Below are 19,897 nucleotides of genomic sequence, written 5' to 3' on the forward strand. Positions count from 1 at the left end.
GTATATAAACTTGGGTTCATTGTTCCATGCAGGGACGTGATTATTAAAAGCGGTGTTATTTCTATTTTGGCGAGCGAGCAAAATTTTTGTAATGATAATTGGTTCATAAATTTCAGATTTTTTTGTTGCAGGGCAGGGCTTGCACAAGCATTTCTAAGGTGATGTTAATTCCGTTTTGGCGAGCACGAGCACACCAAAACTTCTTTGAATAACGTTTGGTACATAATTATTAACTGGTTGTTGCAGGTTGGGGCGGGCACGTTAGCGGTGTCAATTCCATTTTGGCGAGCGAGCATAGCGAGCAAGCAAAAAAAAAAATTCTCTTTTAATAGAAATTAATAAATAAACTTGTTTTTATTGGTGCAGGTCAGGATGGACGCAATCGCGTTTAACGCGATTCAATTCCTTTTTGGCGAGAGGGCGAAAAAACTCTTCCATTTTTAATGATATTGTTGCAGGTCAAGGGTGGGCACAATTGTTTCCAAAGCAATGTCTATTCATTTCATTCGCGAGCGAGTGTAGCGAGCGAGAAAAATGAATTAGTCTCTTTTAGTAACATTTGGTACATATATTGTGTGTTATTGTTGCCATGGTTGCAGGTCGGGGCCCGTCGGGGCAGGCACAATTGTATTCTAGGCAATACTAATCCTTTTCTTTTTTCAGGGGGACGAGCAAGTGAAAACATTTTATACAAAATAGGCTAGCAAGCAGTTCGCGCCAGCGAAGAGTTTCGAATTTGTTATATCACTTATATTTTCCTATTTTCATTTGTTTTAATTTGTCAGGATGCGTTAAAAGTTTTCGAAGAATCTCAAAAGCAAAAGGAGTGAAGGGAGTTCGAGCGACCGAACTGGTCATGAGGGTACTTTTGCATTTTCAAAAGTAGAATTGAAGGATTTGGTATAGGCCTACACTACATTTTCAGGAAAAAAAACTGTACGTTTTCAAAATATCTGGGGTCAACTGCCCCCCCCCCCCTGGTGCGTACGGCCATGGTCTTTTTAAAAAATAATTTCCCCATTTTTATTCCTTTCCTTTTCTTTTCCCTTTTTCTTCCTTTTCTCTTCTTCTTCCTTTTTTTCTTTCCTTTTTTTTCCCCTATTTTCTCTTTCTTTCCTTTTTTCTTCCCTTTTCCTTTTTTCTTTTTCTTTCCTTTCCTTTCTTTTCTTTTCTTTCCCCTTTTTCTTTTTTCCCCCTGGAGCCCGTCAGGGGGGGCACTCTGCCCCCCTGCCCCCCCATAGGTACGCCAGTGGGGGGGGGGGTTTAACATTTTTAAATCGGGCCGAAAATTTCGCATCGACTCAGCCAGCCGCTGAATAAGCGGGGGGGGGGGGGGGGGGGGGGGGGGGGGGGGGGGGGGGGGGGGGGACACTTTTTTTTTTTGGTCTCGAAATTTGAAAATTTGACATTTTGCTCCGTTGGGGGGGGGGGGGGTAAGGTCGCCTTTTTTAGGTCAGCCATGGTAATAAATTTTTTTTTTTTTTTTTTTTTACTATTATTAAAAAAAAAATTAAAAAATTAAAAAAAAAAACCTAAGGGGTGGGGTTTGGTTTTTTTTAAGGGGGGTTATACACATAAAAATACCAAGGGGGGGGGGGGTTAACCCCCCCAAACACCCCCCCCCCCCCCCCCCCCCCCCCCCCTGCGTACGCGCCTGATCTGAGTATATAGTAGTTAAAGATATCACAAGAGACAGTGATAAACACAATATAAAGACAAACAATTACAAAAACATGTGTGAAATAATGTAAAATTGGAGGGGGTTTGAAGGTTTTGAAGGTGAATTCAACGGTACTCAGAATACAAGGTGAGTTTTATTTGTTTTTAAAACATTGAACAGTTTTTATCGGAGGTAGAGTTCCATATTACGTTTGGCAAAGTATTTTTTAGAGAATGAACTTTTTACTTTCCATAATGAATCGTGTTGCAAAGCCGAGTATTGTGAGAATGAATTTGGTTATTGACCGAGAATATGGATGATATTCTTTTTGTAAGTATATTTTGAAAAATTGAAAACCAATTAGTGCAGTTTATGGCATTTGAATAAATCAAAAACATTCATGGTTTTTAAACTAAGATTACATCAGGTATAAAGTTATGAAGAAAAAAAAATCCACGTAGGCCCCTGTAGATGTCATAAACTTGAGATAGTTCATGGCATGAGAAGCAGATGCAAGAACCTGTCAATAATGACACAGAATTATAATTAGGCCTACCATCATGTTTGATTTGGTCTCAAATGATTACCGGTAATCTTAAATGTTTTAATTTCAAAACTCCGAGATGTTACAGTTATTTTCTAAAATGAAATTCCGGGCAGTTATGCCGATGTGTAAAGATAACGTGACTGACTGTATATTGTCTGAACCAAGGTATGCATGCATACGCAAGTCAAAGAGGTTTCATCGCACGCACAATGGGCCAGGTAAAATTATTGTGAATAAAAAGTATTTGTGAAAAATGCATGGCCTAATTTAAACAAGTTGCTGGTTGTTATATAAGCTCTTGTGAATAAATAAAATGGATTGAAGTGGATTGAATGTATGGCATGAGAAACTGAATCGTTATTTGTATATCATGATAAGTTGGTCTTCTACGTGCCTTACAGACTTTCGATGCTATAACTCATATGATTATAATCATTATTAAACGATCTTCTCTTTATAGGGCCTATAATTTTATCCGTGAGGCCACATCTCTTCAATATTTCTAACTATATGCTTAGCTTGACTCAACTCTCATAACCTAATTAAGTCATGAGCTTTAATTATAAGTGACCTTTAAATATAATTAGTGCCGTATAATGATCAGGAAATATAAGGTATATGCTAGGCTAATTAAACGTATGGAGAGGCATATTAATATTACATACATGTAATTAACTGCTAAATAATCGATATCATCAAGTTTTGATTATAGGCCTATTGTTTCCATTAGTTTTGTACTGCGATTTGAGATATAATTATGAAGCCTAAGCGCTTTTTATTATGACCTTTGATATAATAATGATAATAATAATAATAATAATAATACTCAGGTCTTTTATAGCGAATAACACATTACAGGATAGCATGTCCCTATGCGCTTTAAATAAAAGGAAAGAATTACAAGAAAAAGTCATACAAATTAGAAAACCCACTTAGAAGCAAAAAAGTGCAAGTAGTGTTGGACGCTGAGTTCATGGGTGTATACTTTTAACATTGAGAAATACGTTTTAAGAGAAACCTTAAACTTGTTAAAATTATTGTGATTTCTCATGGAATCTGGAAGTGAATTCCATAAAACTGAGGAGGCATGCATGTAAAATAATAATGATTTTGAGCTTGATCTTAAAGTACGAGTAGGCCGATATAATGATAAAAGTTCACATAAATAAGAAGGGGCAATGTCATGAAAGCATTCGTATGCAAAAACTAATAGTTTAAGCAAAATACGGGAGTGGACAGGAAGCCAATGTAGATTTCGTAGGACAGAAGTAATTGATATACCGTGTATTAGTGTAATATAAGTTTGTGTCTCTAATTAAGACATCGAGCGTGAATATAATATAGCTAGAATTTATGAATTATTGAATTCGAGTATGTGTATATAATATGACGCTGTATTTAAATCTTACCCATCATATATTTATTGGCAGAGTGTGATGTACTGCCTCTAACTACTTTCAAATATCGCTTGAAACATAAACTTCTACTTCAGTATGAAAATGCGTAAAGTCATCATGATCGAGACCATCGGTATTATCAACACTTGCTGGTTGGCTACACCACACAACCGTTTTTGTTCATCTTTTATTTTTGTTGTTGTTATATATTATGTAACAAAAGGGAACCTTAATTACAAGCTTAATTAATGCATCCAAGGTTTCCTCCTCATTACTGCCGATTATTGTTAGCATCATTTGTATTTTATTACCTGCCATTAAATCGTGTTTTTTTTTTTTTACTGTTGTATCTATTGATTATAATGTACATGTTTTGTTACCTTGTATATGTCTTACTTTGTAAATTCTTTTCATATGCAGTTAATGTGGAAATAAAAAGCAAATGAACGAAATACTGATAAGTAAGTACGTAATAAAATAAGTTTTCAGAGTACTACGTTTGAGAATAAGACAAACGTGTTATATTGCTTGATTTAACTGAGAGGGGGAGGGGGGGGGGGATCTCGGAAATGCTAGACTTGTAGAGCGAGATTCCCAGTACTTAATTAAGTACTAAAACCATCATATTTTTATCCCATTAATTTTCCTTTTTGCCCCCCAAAACTTGATTTCCCATGCCTTTGCTCAGGTTATATGATTTGTATCATATTGCATGCATGACATTTCACAAAATCTGTTATGACCTTTGAAGAATTGATACCACTTTTCTGAATATTGTATATTAATAACCCCCCCCCCCCCCCCCCACTCAGGGGTCGGAATGACCGCATGCGTGTTGCCAAAATGTCCGGTAAAGGGGTACTTTTCGTGCGACAAAGTCCGGCCCGAGAATTGTAAAAAAAGGGGTGTACTCCTGAGAAATTATTCCGAATTTAGGGGGGGGGGGTACATTGAGCATTTTTCCTGATTTAGGGGGGTCTCCAAAGCAGGAAAAGGCCGCGAAAAGCCCGCGAAAGGGGGGTTCGAAAATGTAGGCAGTCCTCAGATAGGGGGTGCTTTAAAAAATAGGGAACGAGCATATTATGCGTACCCTAAATAACACTGAGTGGGGGGCCGGGATTAATAATCATTGCTTTTTATATAAATAGTTTATCAAAATTCACATTTTTCATGATTTAACTGACAAAAAAAGTTACTCATGACATTAGTGCATCCACGCAAAAACATATTACTGCCATTATAACTTGGATGCTGGTGTGAGGAAATAAGATTTTATAGGGGAATATTGGAAATGTATATTATCAATATAAAGAAAGCAATTAGTGGATAATGAGGCAATGTCGTCACAGACTCATGAGTGAGCTTCCAATTTGTCTTGTGATTTACAAAGTTTTTCATGTCATTAGTTTCTTAATATTTATCCGATTTTGATCAAACTAATTGTTGATTGTTTTGTCTGATTTTTCTGCTTCTATTCAAAGTAAGTTATTTTTGGAGTGGAATTCGATCGACCGTGAGTATAACTATTATCTCGGTCGCGCACTGAGAAACCTTTTCAGACTATACGAACGGAAGAGCACCCCGAAAGAAGAAACGTATGTGATATGGTGGCGGCCTTGATGCTGCCAAAGTTGAGCTGCTTGACATACTGGTATGCTTTATTAGATTACTGGCCATAAGTATGATGTGAATGCTTATATCATCACATGCTCAGTAGAACCCAGTCTGCGTGGTACTGTTGCAGCGCGCTGCACTAGCTTACAAGCTTTTGACATGGGGAAGCTAAAGGTTCTAGAAGTTCTTTTTTCTGGCAACCAAGATGTTTACAAGCCTGGGGACACTATCTACGGAGACGTGAGGATAGTTGTAAGCGAAGAAAAGGGAGACATCCGAGGTGAGTATTTAACTATGCATGGTGTTTATATCTACTCCCGGTAAATAGGCGTGGCATCATCAGTCGGAGCCTAAATAGTGCAGGAGAGACCGGGGATGCATGCAGCGGTATAGCGATGCGTTGCGATTATTATAGGCACCGCCTTAATTTTGGTGGGAAGTTTGAAGTCGGGCATTTCGTTCACGCCGGAATCATCCTGCTTCTACAGTTCGTGAATAATAGAAGTGTCATTTTGTCATCAGTTTGCATATCTACCCCCGCCCCAAATTAAGATTTTTTTTTTTTAATTGAAATTAAAATTAACATTTCAATTTAGGCTTCTCCTGACCAAATATGAGAAGAAGAAGAATTCATTACCTGCATGATTATGAAGTGATGGTTGCCCACATATTGGAATATAAAATCTATGAGGGGGGGGGGGGGGGGGGGGCTGGGAGCTGCAGCCCCCATCATGTGTATGGTTGTAAAGATGCTACATGAATTGTTAATATATTTGTGATTAAAATTTATACCTATTATGTTTAGCTTGAACTATTAAAGTTTTAAAGGATGATCGAGACAAAGACCTGTTTCTTGTTTCTATTCCTAAATGTGATATTATATGATAGAGCTGCAAAATTTAATTGTGTTATCATTCAGTAAAGTAAACTCAAGAAGCTGGTTAATGCCAATTGAAACATACATTTTATTTCGTTGACAATTTTCAGGTAGGCCTACATGTTTTGATATAGAGTGCCCATTTTCACTTGTAATAAGTGCCCCTTTTCATCCCATAATTGTCACCTGTTACCTCTTATAAGTGCCTTTTTTTCATCTCATAAGTGTCCCTTAAATCACCTCTAATAAGTGCCCATTTTTCAGCTCATAAGTGTAAATATTTGAATTATATATTCATAAATTGTTGCTCCTGAATATTTGAAAACCGCTCCGGCCGCAAGGTCGCTCAGTAGGGGGGGGGGGCACGTCCCTGTTTTTCATAGATTTTTTGCGAATTTGGGGCTGATTCCAACACTTTTTTTTTTGGTTGGGGGGGGGGCACATGCCCCCTGTGCCCCCCTGGATCCATCACTGTTTACTTGATTGTTCAGTTAAAGTAAAAATGTAAAATTTGATTGCTTGAAAGTCCTTTTTATTAATTATTTATTTATTTATTTATTCATTAATTGGAGTACCAAAGGTTCAATTTCAAATTCAAACAAAAATATACATATCGGTGGTAAGTTATGGTGGTAAATAGTAAAGAATGGTGTTACTATATAGCATCCATTGAAAATTATAGCACTTTTGATCAATAGTAGCCTTGCATATTAGAAATTCTCCTCTTCACATATATTTCAATAGGTATCCAAATAAAATGTGTTGGGAAATCTTATACACATTGGACAGAAACAGAGGGAAGTGGAGATGATCAACGAACCGTGAACTACACTACTTCACATAAATACTTCAAACAGGAAGTCACGCTTAGTGGTGCAGGTAAGTTTTTTTTGTAGGAAATAGTCAACCATTAAGGAAGAGGATTTCCGGTTGGGCTTTATTAATTGGTCTATTCCTCTTCAAATTAATATGCAATGTTGCTATTTTTCCCCTTGAGTTACATTTTACAGGCTAAGCTCAACCTTTATGAATACATTTTCCACCCAGCCGAAATATATTACTAAATGAATATCTTTAGCACTTTTTTTCACAAAAAAGACAACATGGTCATCTTTTTTTAGAAAATCTTGATAATGGCATAGTTCTCTAATTTCATTTAGGTCTACTTGCCCCTGTAAAGAAATCTTAATTATAAAATATCTTGAATGATTTAAGATCCATTTTATGTTGATATTGATAAATTACAGGTTTTATATATTCACTTTCAAGAATAGTACATGTATATAGTTGTCAGTTCATCCATCATTCAAGTCAGAAATAAACAATTTGTAAATTCATACTGGTAACAACTGTTTTCAGACAAATTTTCAGCAGCGTTGTGAATATCCAACCTTGGTTATAACTATTTTCATACATTGAGGCAATTACTCATAAAGTATATTTGTAAAGGTTGATATACCCATGTAGTTTAATTTATTGTAAATCACAAATAAACAGTGTTACTGGATGCTTTTTTTTCTTTCTCCAGGAAAGGGTGAAAAGAATGCAGACCGAATCAAACTGCCTGCTGGAGAGCATAGATTTCCATTCCAGTTTCAGATCCCTAGCATGTCTTTACCAGCACCCTTTGAAGGTCAATATGGACATGTGAGGTACTACGTCAAGATTTGCATCGACCGACCATGGAAGTTTGACCATCACGCCAAGAGGCTATTTAGTATCTTTACTGTCAAAGATCTCAATTATGAACACAATGTTTTGGTAAGCCTCTGCTCTAATATTCCACTTCCTTAAAACAATACTTTATAAGATGGCTTGACATTCCGAATGCCCCCTTTTAGTATTTATCAAAGTACTTTGGGCTGATGATGGATCACAAAAGAGTGATCTTTCATTTGTACAATTTATTTTTTATGCACGTAAAAACCAAGGATTTAATAGCATGTACAGATCACTGCACCATAACACAAAATAGCTGGTGAAAATGGATATGGCAAGGGGTATATTACTCACTCTTTGCAATTCAGTTTGTTTTTAGAGGTATTTTACAGCAAAATGTCCTAATAATTGATATGCAGGATACGTATGTAAAACGAACACTGCATTAGTTATCCTTCAGTTTTGGGTCTTGAGAATACTTCCTTCTCTTTTTCTCGATCCTTTCTTTTTTCTCTTTTTTGAATTATATGCACCCCTTCAAGTGCTGCCCAGGGTAGGTTACCCATCGATCTGCCCCCCCCCCCCAATGCAGTTATGCCACCGGGGCCTGTTGTGCTTTAAACATACTTATAGACAAGATAGGGTGTACCTCCCAAGATAACTTAATTCATGTACATCTCTGTTATATTGGTTGATAGGTTCCTCCAAGTCACCAAATTGAGAAGACAGTGTGTTGTCTCTGCTGTGCATCAGGACCAATTGTTGTGCATGGACTCCTAGACAAGAGAGGTTATGTACCAGGGGAACACATATTTGTTTCATTAGATCTTCAAAACAATAGTTCTCGAACAATTGTTGACATCACAGTGAAGCTACAACAAGTAAGTCCAATCTTAGGGCAAGGTTACTTTGACTTTAAATGCTTTGTGCTTTCATATTATATATAACCAATAAGAAATTTAATGCTGTTCGCATCTTGTTCAGCCAATAGAATCACTCTCTGCCGACAGTTCTGAGGCAAAAACAGCGTAAATGTGTAATTGTTTTGTTTGTTAAACTACATTTGCATTAAAGCACCTATGCTTGGATATAATTGTTGAGTTCCTCTGGTTTCTGTGCACTCTCATTAGCATCTGTCATCATGGCCAGTAAGAAAGCCATGCGTATTGTCAAAACACCACAAAAGCATAACAAAGTATAGAGATTTAATCGGCAATTATTGTTTTATTTCACTTGTATATCTTCCTTTTTTCAGCTTTACCTTCCATTCTAGATGTTTGAAAGACACCTCATAGAATGATTGATCCATGTTTTGTGTTTGTTGTTCATAGACCGCTCATTTTACTGCATCCTACTGTGGTAGGACACACCACAGAGAGGAAACTAAGAAGATAACTGAGCTAAAGCTAGATGGATGTGAAGCCATGGGGTCAATGAACTATGATAGGATGAAGATGTTGATCCCTCCTATTCCTCCTTGCACATATGACAACTGTCCAAACATCAAACTAGAGTATTGCGTCAAGGTAAGAAAGCATGTTATTAAAGGTACTATGTCCCATTTGCAGGCCAAAAAAAAAGGAAAAAGTAAAATTCCAACTGCATTTGAAAGATAATACTAATTTAGAACTTCCCTAAAAAAGGTGGGGCTTGAAAATGTCTTCAAGTGGGAAAATAACGACTATTAGTTGTCAAATCGACTTTACGGCTATAGACCCCATAAATAATAGTCTTGATTTTCAGACAATTGTACCGAATGGTCATACGTTTTATGCTGCGCAAAGATTCAATCAGTTTAATCTTTGCCATCACAAGAAGTGGGTTATTGATGTAGACAAATGCTCATGTACCCTTTACAACTCTTTTCATGTATGTTATTACCAAAGAAGAAAAAAAGCCAGTCAGTCACTCAATAGTGTCTGACAGTGAAGTCTAACAAGTAAACAGGTTTCCTTGCATAATTTGAATATGAGGACACCGCTAACGTTTAAATTTCACAGATAGGACATACATGACATATTCATAATTCCTGCAAAGTTTTACAGAATTTGAGGTTGGCTGCAAAAGGGACATAGTACCTTTAAGTCAGGGCAGTTCAATCATTGAAATTTATGGGAAGTGATCTTCAAAATTGAATTATTGGTAAATGCTCTTAACATAATTATTGCCTTGTTTTGTTTTGCATAATACTGATCCAGTTTTTGAGGGAAGAGTATTTATGCTGTAACATCTTTTTTGCTCTGGGTCTTATGCTTCACTAAAGGGCTTTTGGAACGTTGTGACTTATTCAAAAATATATCTTTCTTGGGGTTCTAAGACCCATGTTACACATACGTCTGAAAGTGGACTGAGGCTGGCCCTGGAGGCGGCTCGACGTATGTGTAACATCAACTTTTTTTGAGGAGCCGGACTGAGGCCAGGTGGACTCAGTCCACCTCTGGATGTGAGTTGAGGCCAGCTTGAGTCTGGACTCAGTCCCACAATCAGTAGGTGTAACACCAAAGTGGACTCGGGGCCGGCTTATAAGTGGAAGTGACGTGACCTGTCATCATATATCAACATAATACATCGGGCGTGCTTTGCCACCTTCTCTTATGTTTTTCTTTGTTTTTATCATTCTATCACTTTCTCTTGCTGTCTTTCCTTATGTTATTCGTTGTTTCTTCCTTCTATCATGCTCTTATGTTATTCTCTGTTTTTATCATTCTATCACTTTCTCTTTCTGTCTTTCCTTATGTAACTCTTTGTCTCTTCCTTCTATCACCTTCTCTTATGTTATTCTTTGTTTTATAATTATATTCCTTTCTCTTTCTGTCTTTCCTTATGTTATTCTTTGTTTCTTCCTTCTATCACCTTCTCTTTATGTCTTTCCTTGTGTTATTCTTTGTTTCTTCCTTCTATCACTTTCTCTTTCTGTCTTTCCCTATGTTATTCTTTGTTTTATCATTCTATCACTTTCTCTTCATGTCTTTCCTTTTGTTATTCGTTGTTTCTTCCTTCTATCACCTTCTCATATGTTATTCTTTGTTTTTATCATTCTATCACTTTCTCTTTCTGTCTTTCCTTATGTAACTCTTTGTTTCTTCCTTCTATCACCTTCTCTTATGTTATTCTTTGTTTTTATAATTCTATTCCTTTCTCTTTCTGTCTTTCCTTATGTTATTCTTTGTTTTTATCAATCTATCACTTTCTCTTTATGTCTTTCCTTGTGTTATTCTTTGTTTTTATCATTCTATCACCTTCTCTTATGTTATTCTTTGTTTTTATAATTCTATCACTTTCTCTTTATGTCTTTCATTGTGTTATTCTTTGTTTTTATCATTCTATCACTTTCTCTTTATGTCTTTCCTTGTGTTATTCTTTGTTTTTATCATTCTATCACCTTCTCTTATGTTATTCTTTGTTTTTATAATTCTATCACTTTCTCTTTATGTCTTTCCTTGTGTTATTCTTTGTTTTTTATCATTCTATCACTTTCTCTTTATGTCTTTCCTTGTGTTATTCTTTGTTTTTATCATTCTATCACTTTCTTTTCCTGTCTTTCCTTTTGTCATTCGTTGTTTCTTCCTTCTATCTCCTTCTCTTATGTTATTCTTTGTTTTTATCATTCTATCACTTTCTCTTTCTGTCTTTCCTTATGTAACTCTTTGTTTCTTCCTTCTATCACCTTCTCTTATGTTATTCTTTGTTTTTATCATTCTATCACTTTCTCTTTATGTCTTTCCTTGTGTTATTCTTTGTTGTTATCATTCTATCACTGTCTCTTTATGTCTTTCCTTGTGTTATTCTTTGTTTCTTCCTTCTATCACTTTCTCTTTCTGTCTTTCCCTATGTTATACTTTGTTTTTATCATTCTATCACTTTCTCTTCCTGTCTTTCCTTTTGTTATTCATTGTTTCTTCCTTCTATCACCTTCTCTTATGTTATTCTTTGTTTTTATCATTCTATCACTTTCTCTTTCTGTCTTTCCTTATGTTATTCTTTGTTTTTATCAATCTATCACTTTCTCTTTATGTCTTTCCTTGTGTTATTCTTTGTTTTTATCATTCTATCACCTTCTCTTATGTTATTCTTTGTTTTTATAATTCTATCACTTTCCCTTTATGTCTTTCCTTGTGTTATTCTTTGTTTTTATCATTCTATCACTTTCTCTTTATGTCTTTCCTTGTGTTATTCTTTGTTTTTATCATTCTATCACCTTCTCTTATGCTATTCTTTGTTTTTATAATTCTATCCCTTTATCTTTCTGTCTTTCCTTATGTTATTCTTTGTTTTTATCATTCTATCACTTTCTCTTTCTGTCATTCCTGTTATTCTGTTAGCCCCTAAGACAACTACCACCCGGACAACCACCCCAGAACAACTACCCCCAGACCAATACCCCCTACGACGAGCATCCTCTAGGACAACTGATACCCCGGACAACTATCCTAGGGGGTACTTGTCCGGGGGAGGGGGGAGGGGGGGGGGGGGGGTAGTTGTCCGGGAGGAAGTTGTCCTAGAGGATTGTTGCCCTAGGGGGTAGTTGTCCTAGGGGGTAGTTGTCCTAGGGGATAGTTGACTGGGGGTGGTTATCCGGGAGGTGGATGTCCAGGGAGGAAGTTGTCCTAGGGGATAGTTGTCCGGGGGAGTAGTCATCCTAGAGGATGGATGCCCTAGGGGGTAGTTGTCCTAGGGGGTAGTTGTCCTAGGGGTAGATGACTGGGGGTGGTTATCCGGGAGGTGGATGTCCAGGGGGGTGGATGTCCAGGGGGTAGGTGTCCGGATACGCTTTCTTTGTGGTTGAATTGTGTATCAGTTTAAAGGGATTAATATTAGTGTGTTAAGATCAATTCACCCTTCTCCTTGATCAAATACCTAACCTAGGCAAGTCCAAATAAGAAGTGCACATGCACTGAAATCATACCCACAATTTCTGACCAAAGTAATGAATGGAAATCTGTGTGTTATACAAAAAGTTGTGTAGCTGTAGAGCTATTTGAGTTGAAATAAGGGTGATCATATATTTGCTCTTTGATAGGCTTTATTACTACTAAGATGTAGAGTAAGAGAGTTATGGGTGCATATTGGGTTTTTAGGATAACTTTATGGTAAGTGTTGATAGTTAAGTAAAGTGTTGAATATACAGACAGGAATGGGACCATGCATGCAGCGCAGCAATGGCTGGAGGAAGTGTTGTTCTTTCAAAATAAGTTCTTTCTATATCTCTGTGTAAGCATGTTTAAAATTGTTTGATAAACGTTATCTCATCAGATTGAGGCCGATATTTCTGGAACCCCTATGGATGCTACAATGAAGCATCCTGTCGTGATCGGTACTATTCCAGCCTTCCAGCACACTTTAAGGGATCCCTCTCAAGCTCCTCAAGGCATAGCAGCATATGCTCCATATGCAGGACAACCTATATCAGTTTACCCTCCAGCAGGGCAGCCTGGGTACCCCCCAACGGGGCCGCCGGGATACCCTCCAACAGGACAACCTGCGTACCCCCCTGCAGGTCAACCTGGCTACCCTCCAGCAGAGCAGCCGGGGTACCCCCCTGCAGGTCAACCTGGCTACCCCCCAGCAGAGCCACCAGGATACCCCCCAGCAGGGCAACCTGCGTACCCCCCAGCAGGTCCGACAACTGACCCAAGTAAGTTGATTTAGAAGTGAGAACCTTGTATATTTTCCTGTTTACCAGCAAATGGACATGGAATTCTTTTGAGCGTTACACTGCATGAGAGTGAAATATTTGGATGCTTATCTTTTTTGTGATTCCTTGAGTGGAGGAAGACATTTTAGCCATTTACAATTAATCAATTAACTTTTATTCAAGGTTATTTTGTGTGTATGGCTAGCATTGATAGGTCCACTTCTAAATAATAGGAATGCGTTAAAGAAGAAGAAGTTGTTACCAAGAGACTCGTTGATATGTGAATGAATCCCCTGAGAAGAGTCTCTGCAAGCTGAACCCAAGCCCTTTGAAAGTGCTTAGAGACATTATATCATAATGTGATATGGGCTAAACAAGAATGACTTATTATTATTATATGGCAAAAGATCGATATTCTATACTGATTCAGTCCAAAAGATACCATAAACAGAATATTTCAAATTATTTTGATGATCTCTTTGTAACATCCATGTAGTATAAGAGATAATATGATATTGCTTTGACCAAAAGTAAATGAAATGATGTGCCAAGGAATGTGCCACAACTATGAAATATTTCACTTTAAAACCGGAAAGCAGAAGAAGAAGGAGACGAAAACCATTAAAGCATACCATTGTATGCTTCAATGGTAATGAAATCATACATCTTTGCAAAGCAGTGACCAACACACACCCACACCCATACATATGTACTTTTTGAAATAGAATGGAGCAGTAGACAAATCCTTCTAATTTGACCATAAATTTGTGCTTCCAGCTGCAGGCTTGCCACCCCCTCCCTCATATGCATCAGCGGTAGGAGGACCTCAAGAGATAGCTGGTAAGAAAGGAGCCTTTGGTACTGTCATGTATGCACCACAATACCCTTACTATGATCCAGATACTCTGTATGCTGCCATGGGAATCCCACAAGGTGTACCGTCAGCGGATGGAGGGCTTCAACCACCACCCACCACCACACAGCCACAAAGCATCCAACAACCTCCATATAATCCTTACCCAGACGAACAGAAAGATGAATGACATTATTTTGAATTCAATATTACCTAACAGTGAAGAGGATGAAAAATAAAATGCTGCATTAATACACATATATGACATAATTATCTGATACTACTAGTCTTACAGAAAAGAAATCTAATAATGAATATTGAAAGTAATTTCAAACATCCGTAGACCACTGGAAGGTATTTCTTTCAGAATATGTTCTAATTATTACTGCATGGTAATTAGACATTGTATTTTCATGGAGATAATTTGAAGGTATGTTATTATTTATATAGGTCAACAATTGTGTAGACAATGATTCGCTTTAGAAGGCTGTGCATTGAGATGAAAGGATAGATAAGTCAGCTTTTACATGGATAATAGTTGAAAGTCACAAATTCTTTGTGCAGAACTGCATCTTGCATGCACATGAAAACTTGAATTGTCTGTACCAGTTCCCCCCAAAAAGAAATCAATGTTCAAGGTTTGCCCTCACTGGAAGAAAGATTTAATTTTGAGCTACTTCTAAGCTTCAACCCTCCGAGCTACTTTCTTTGCCTTGTAGTAAAATTGTAATATAGATTTTTTTTCTCTTTCTTTTGAGCTACTTTCAGGTGCTAACAGGTGCTGTTTCAGGAGTGATTTTCTGAAAAATGCTTTGGAATAAAGAAACATGTTACTCTTACTTTTATAATATCCACTAGTATTGTTATCAAGTCCAGTATAGAGTCCACCTGGAGTAACTAGCTCAGACTTGATTTGAAGTCAAACTGTAAAAACAAATGGCATGGTTTTGTTATAGGCTGTGGACTCGTAGCTTGTCTTCCAGGCTAACTAACACTGATATATCAACACATCAAAAGTACATTGGGCTTTCACTGTTTAGATAAAAAGAAATTATGCATACAAATCCTGAGGTGTTGATTCATATTCAAAGGGGTGATGGATGATTGTTAAAAACAAAACGTATTTGCAGACAGTCAAGAATATTTTCAACAAGATATATTATATTATATGCTCTAAAAATAGGTACAAAAATGCTTTGAATATAATCCTATTTTTGGCTTATCACTATTTCGTGAAATTTGCCTTCTTATAGAAGTCACAGCCTCCTCTTTGACTAAATGAGTCTTTTTCTTGAAATTCTTTGCTCTTTAAAAAGTACCTTTAGTTTTTAAAATCCGTGAACATTTAGGTATTTGCGAACATCTCTGAAAATACCCTTTTTGTGAAATTTGTAAATATCTTGCTTGCACTAAGTCAATGAAGCGACAACCAGGGTTTAAATAGATGCAATAACGTCTATAATATTTATCTAGAAAATGTTATGAAAATGTCAGAAACCGTCTCCATCCCAAGTCCTTTTATGACCTTGTTCTTATTACCAATAAAAGCTTAAGGCTGTGTGGAATCAGGCAGGAAGAGCTCTCTTATATAAACTACGATATTAGAAGAAGAAAAAAAGTCACTTGAATACTCGTGGAATCCAGTGAAACTGGATTCACTTGAATAAAGAATTAATGTGTTCTGCCTTTTTCATTGAAGTAATACAGATATTTACCTTTATTTGAGTTTTTATATCAGGGTTGATTGTCTTTTATTTTTGTCTTCATCAAGAATTACCTGTGTACATGTATTTTGAAAAATGTTCCATCTTTTTGTACCAATTTTTTTAAAATATTTATTTGCCTACCATATACCTGCTTGTAGGCCTACTTCCCAAAAGGTACTCATTTTATGTATGAATAAAATCCATATTAATAATATATTGATGTGAATTATTGCATTGGTGCTTTTTTAAGAATCTTTAGGTTATTGTGGTAGATTTCTTTTAAAGAGGGAACTTTATAATTCATTAATTCCAATTCTAAATTTGTAGAATAATCAACATAATTATTGGTTGGAGTATTAACTGATCCGATGTTTCATTGTAAGACATGAAACGGGAGAACTTAAAAGCAGACTTGAAATGTGTCTAATAGTGGATATCAAGATTAAATGAATGTCAGATTAAAAGGCTGATAAAGTAGCTAGTAGTGCATATTTTGTAGGTGGGGAGGGAGGGAGGGGGACGGGGGTGGAAGGGGTCAGAACATTTCTAAAATGTGGGCAGGTCCAGGGTATTTCTCAAAATATGATCCTTTAGAGATAGGCATATACACTCAGCTACAAAGGCTGACAGGTTACCGTTTGATGAGTTACCAAAACAGACACTAGATTTCTATCTCTCTTTTTACATTTGAACCATGTCTGTGTACATGTACATTACTCCTCCAAATCATTTTTGGAGCATACATTTTTGATTGGTCATCTAAATATGAGCAAGCATGAAACTTGCCAGCTAGGTATGTTCATGTATATATGTCCACTTGTTCACTCCCTTTACAGACTTGTATCTTCCATCTCTATCTTGATTCATCTCTATCTTGATTCATCTCTATCTTGATTCATCTCTATCTTGATTCATCTCTATCTTGATTCATCTCTATCTTGATTCATCTCTATCTTGATTCATCTCTATCTTGATTCATCTCTATCTTGATTCATCTCTATCTTGATTCATCTCTATCTTGATTCATCTCTATCTTGATTCATCTCTATCTTGATCCATCTCTATCTTGATTCATCTCTATCTTGATTCATCTCTATCTTGATTCATCTCTATCTTGATTCATCTCTATCTTGATTCATCTCTATCTTGATCCATCTCTATCTTGATTCATCTCTATCTTGATTCATCTCTATCTTGATTCATCTCTATCTTGATTCATCTCTATCTTTCTTGGTTTCTCGGTTTATCTTAACCCTGTCGAAAGAATTTGTGGTGTAACTGCAAACCTCGCTCAAATCTATCATCACCATGGACGCCTTTAAAGATTACATCATCCTAAATACTCAACATTTTGTATTTTGTGATGTGAAATAGTGTAAGCTGTAATGGAAGAAAGCTGGGGCACAAGAAGAGGAATTCAATTTTGTCCTAGAAATGAATAGAACTAAGACATGACCTGCAGAGCATGTGACCTTGATAACTAGATCTCTGAAAAACACATACTGAATCATGTAATTTGCTGCTACTAGGGTGTGAAATATAATCTAAATTACATGTACATAAAAGAATGAACAAACTATTCAACCATCATCTTGCCTATGTTCATTTTATTCAAGATCATCACATCAAGTACTTTGATCACTATTAGCCCAGACAAAATTGCAAGTTACACCCCCCCCCCCCCTCCGCATGAAAAAAAGAAATAAAAAAAAATGCTACAAACATGTATTCCAGTACAGCTCCCTCAACAACATACATGTACTAATAATTTAGAATAAACTATGAAGAGGAAATCAGTATAGTTCATATAATACCATCTGCCATAAGAAAAATGCCTACAGATATTTCCATATAAATTTGCATCTAATCCCCCAAAAGAAACGGTACTTGTGCTGATAAAATTATGAGACTGATATAAATGTGACTTGGCTGGCATGTCGGATGGCTGGCATGTCGGATGGCTGGCATGTCGGATAACTGTCAAATAAGTTAAGATGTCAGCATGGGCCATTGTTGGAGGGGCTGTCTAGTGCGACTGCCCTCAATCAATCAAAATTGTCATTACATAGTTGAGGACCCATTATTAGCTTATCAAGTATATGGATGGCTTGATGATTTTGTGCATTGGCTTGTGCACTGATTGCTCACACATCCATATGACATGCCCTAACTTCCATTAAGGTTTGGTCCAATTTTATTTTTTAATGAAATAAGTAAAGCTACATAAATATTGCGCACAGACACCTTTACAATATTCTGAATTTTGGCTGTGTACAGCTATCAAATATTACAGAATGGCGTATTCAAGCTGCATAAAATAAATCAAATACCTGTACAACTTTTACAACACTGTCCAAACTTCAGCAATAGATTGTTTTTCACTTTCTTTCTTTCATGTTCTCTCTGCCAGTGCTTTAAAACATTTCAGAACTATTCAGCCTTTGTCCATCTATGTAACACACATAATTAATTTGATAACATTCAAGATGATGATACAAATTTTACTCATTTTACTCATTACTCACAGACATATTGTACTAGTACACACACCTGACTAATACATATTATACAGATATTACACTGAAGCATGTTTACTTTACTAATACACATATTTCACTCATGTATATATTCTTACATTTTCAACATTTGGTCAATATGACCTCCAGGATGGCTGAAGGCCCATAAGACCAAATGCCCATAAGACCAAATGCCCATAAGACCAAATGCCCATAAGACTTATGGGCATTGAATTGAATTGATTTTTATATTGCAAAATAAAATTGAATTGAATAAGACCAAATGCCCATAAGACCAAATGCCTATAAGACCAAATGCCCATAAGACCAAATGCCCATGAGACCAAAGACCCATAAGACCAAATGCCCATAAGACCAAATGCCCATGAGACCAAATGCCCATGAGACCAAATGCCCATGAGACCAAATGCCCATGAGACCAAATGCCCATGAGACCAAATGCCCATAAGACCAAATGCCCATAAGACCAAAGACTCATTAGACCAAAGACCCATAAGACCAAAGGCCCAAAAGACCAAAGGCCCATAAGACCAAAGGCCCATAAGACCAAAAGCCAACAAGACCAAACCACATTGGGTTCCATAACTTCAAATAGTATGAACACTGAATATGAAACTGAGTAAACATTTCACTCTATATTATTTTAGTCTTTCTTTTCCCTTTTGTCAATTCACTCACTTCACTGTCAAAAGGAAATAGATATAAAAATTAAAATGTGCCAGGGCAACATTTCCTTTAAAAATGCAGCCTTCCTGTCATGGAAACACAAACACAAAAATTCCACCAAGTATAGGGATCAATCATTGTGAATGTATTGCATTGCTGTGACTGACTGATGCTCTCAAAGACACATCAACAAAATATATTCCCATGAAAAGATTTCTTATGAAAGCATATAAAATCTGCAATGTGATCCACGATAAAATAAATGCATACAAATGGTATAACTTGATAAACAACAATCAAGTAACATACAAATAATTTGCATAATGAATGCAAAATTATGAATATCAGTTATTTACTCTTCATTTTTGCTTGTAGCAAAAGTAGTAAAAATAATTTTTCAATATACGTTTAGATTGTAGGGCTACAACAATAATAAAGTTCATATCCGATATATACATATGAAGTAAAAGATATATTTCGCTAAACTTAAGATCATCCTTAAGTTAGTGTTATCACTAATGTTAGTTCATAAGATGAATCAAAGTTGGTCAAGTGGAGTCTAGCCCCTGGAACTAATAAGGCAAAATAAAAACATCAACATTAGTACTGTACGTAATATTATCCAGCCTCAGAGGTGCAATTTGTAATTGCTTGTTGTTATTCTTGAGGTAACTAATCTTGACAATATGATATCATGTATTTATGATTGGCTAAAGAATTAATCTTATTACATTTGAAACATACTC

At 36.3% G+C, this 19,897-nt stretch overlaps 1 protein-coding gene across 1 annotated transcript; it reads left to right on the forward strand.

The window, feature by feature from the left end:
* The first annotated feature begins 5,188 nt into the window (after window positions 1–5,188).
* Window positions 5,189–16,162, forward strand: LOC584568 (arrestin domain-containing protein 3). The gene is made up of 7 exons (XM_030975818.1): window positions 5,189–5,498; window positions 6,840–6,974; window positions 7,624–7,856; window positions 8,453–8,635; window positions 9,086–9,280; window positions 13,008–13,389; window positions 14,167–16,162. The coding sequence occupies exons 1-7, from the start codon at window positions 5,378–5,380 to the stop codon at window positions 14,430–14,432; spliced, it is 1,515 nt and encodes a 504-aa protein (XP_030831678.1). The 5' UTR covers window positions 5,189–5,377; the 3' UTR covers window positions 14,433–16,162.
* The last annotated feature ends 3,735 nt before the right edge of the window (window positions 16,163–19,897 follow it).

The sequence above is a fragment of the Strongylocentrotus purpuratus genome, unplaced genomic scaffold, assembly GCF_000002235.5.
Source record: "Strongylocentrotus purpuratus isolate Spur 01 unplaced genomic scaffold, Spur_5.0 spur5_scaffold_8, whole genome shotgun sequence".
NCBI lineage: Eukaryota > Metazoa > Echinodermata > Echinoidea > Camarodonta > Strongylocentrotidae > Strongylocentrotus > Strongylocentrotus purpuratus.

Excerpts from the sequence above, each read along its gene's own strand:
- LOC584568 (XM_030975818.1), top strand. The coding sequence starts at position 5,378 with ATGGGGAAGCTAAAGGTTCTAGAAGTTCTTTTTTCTGGCAACCAAGAT. Across the intron at positions 6,975-7,623 it reads AGTCACGCTTAGTGGTGCAG|GAAAGGGTGAAAAGAATGCA; the intron begins GTAAGTTTTTTT and ends TTCTTTCTCCAG. Across the intron at positions 8,636-9,085 it reads TCACAGTGAAGCTACAACAA|ACCGCTCATTTTACTGCATC; the intron begins GTAAGTCCAATC and ends TGTTGTTCATAG.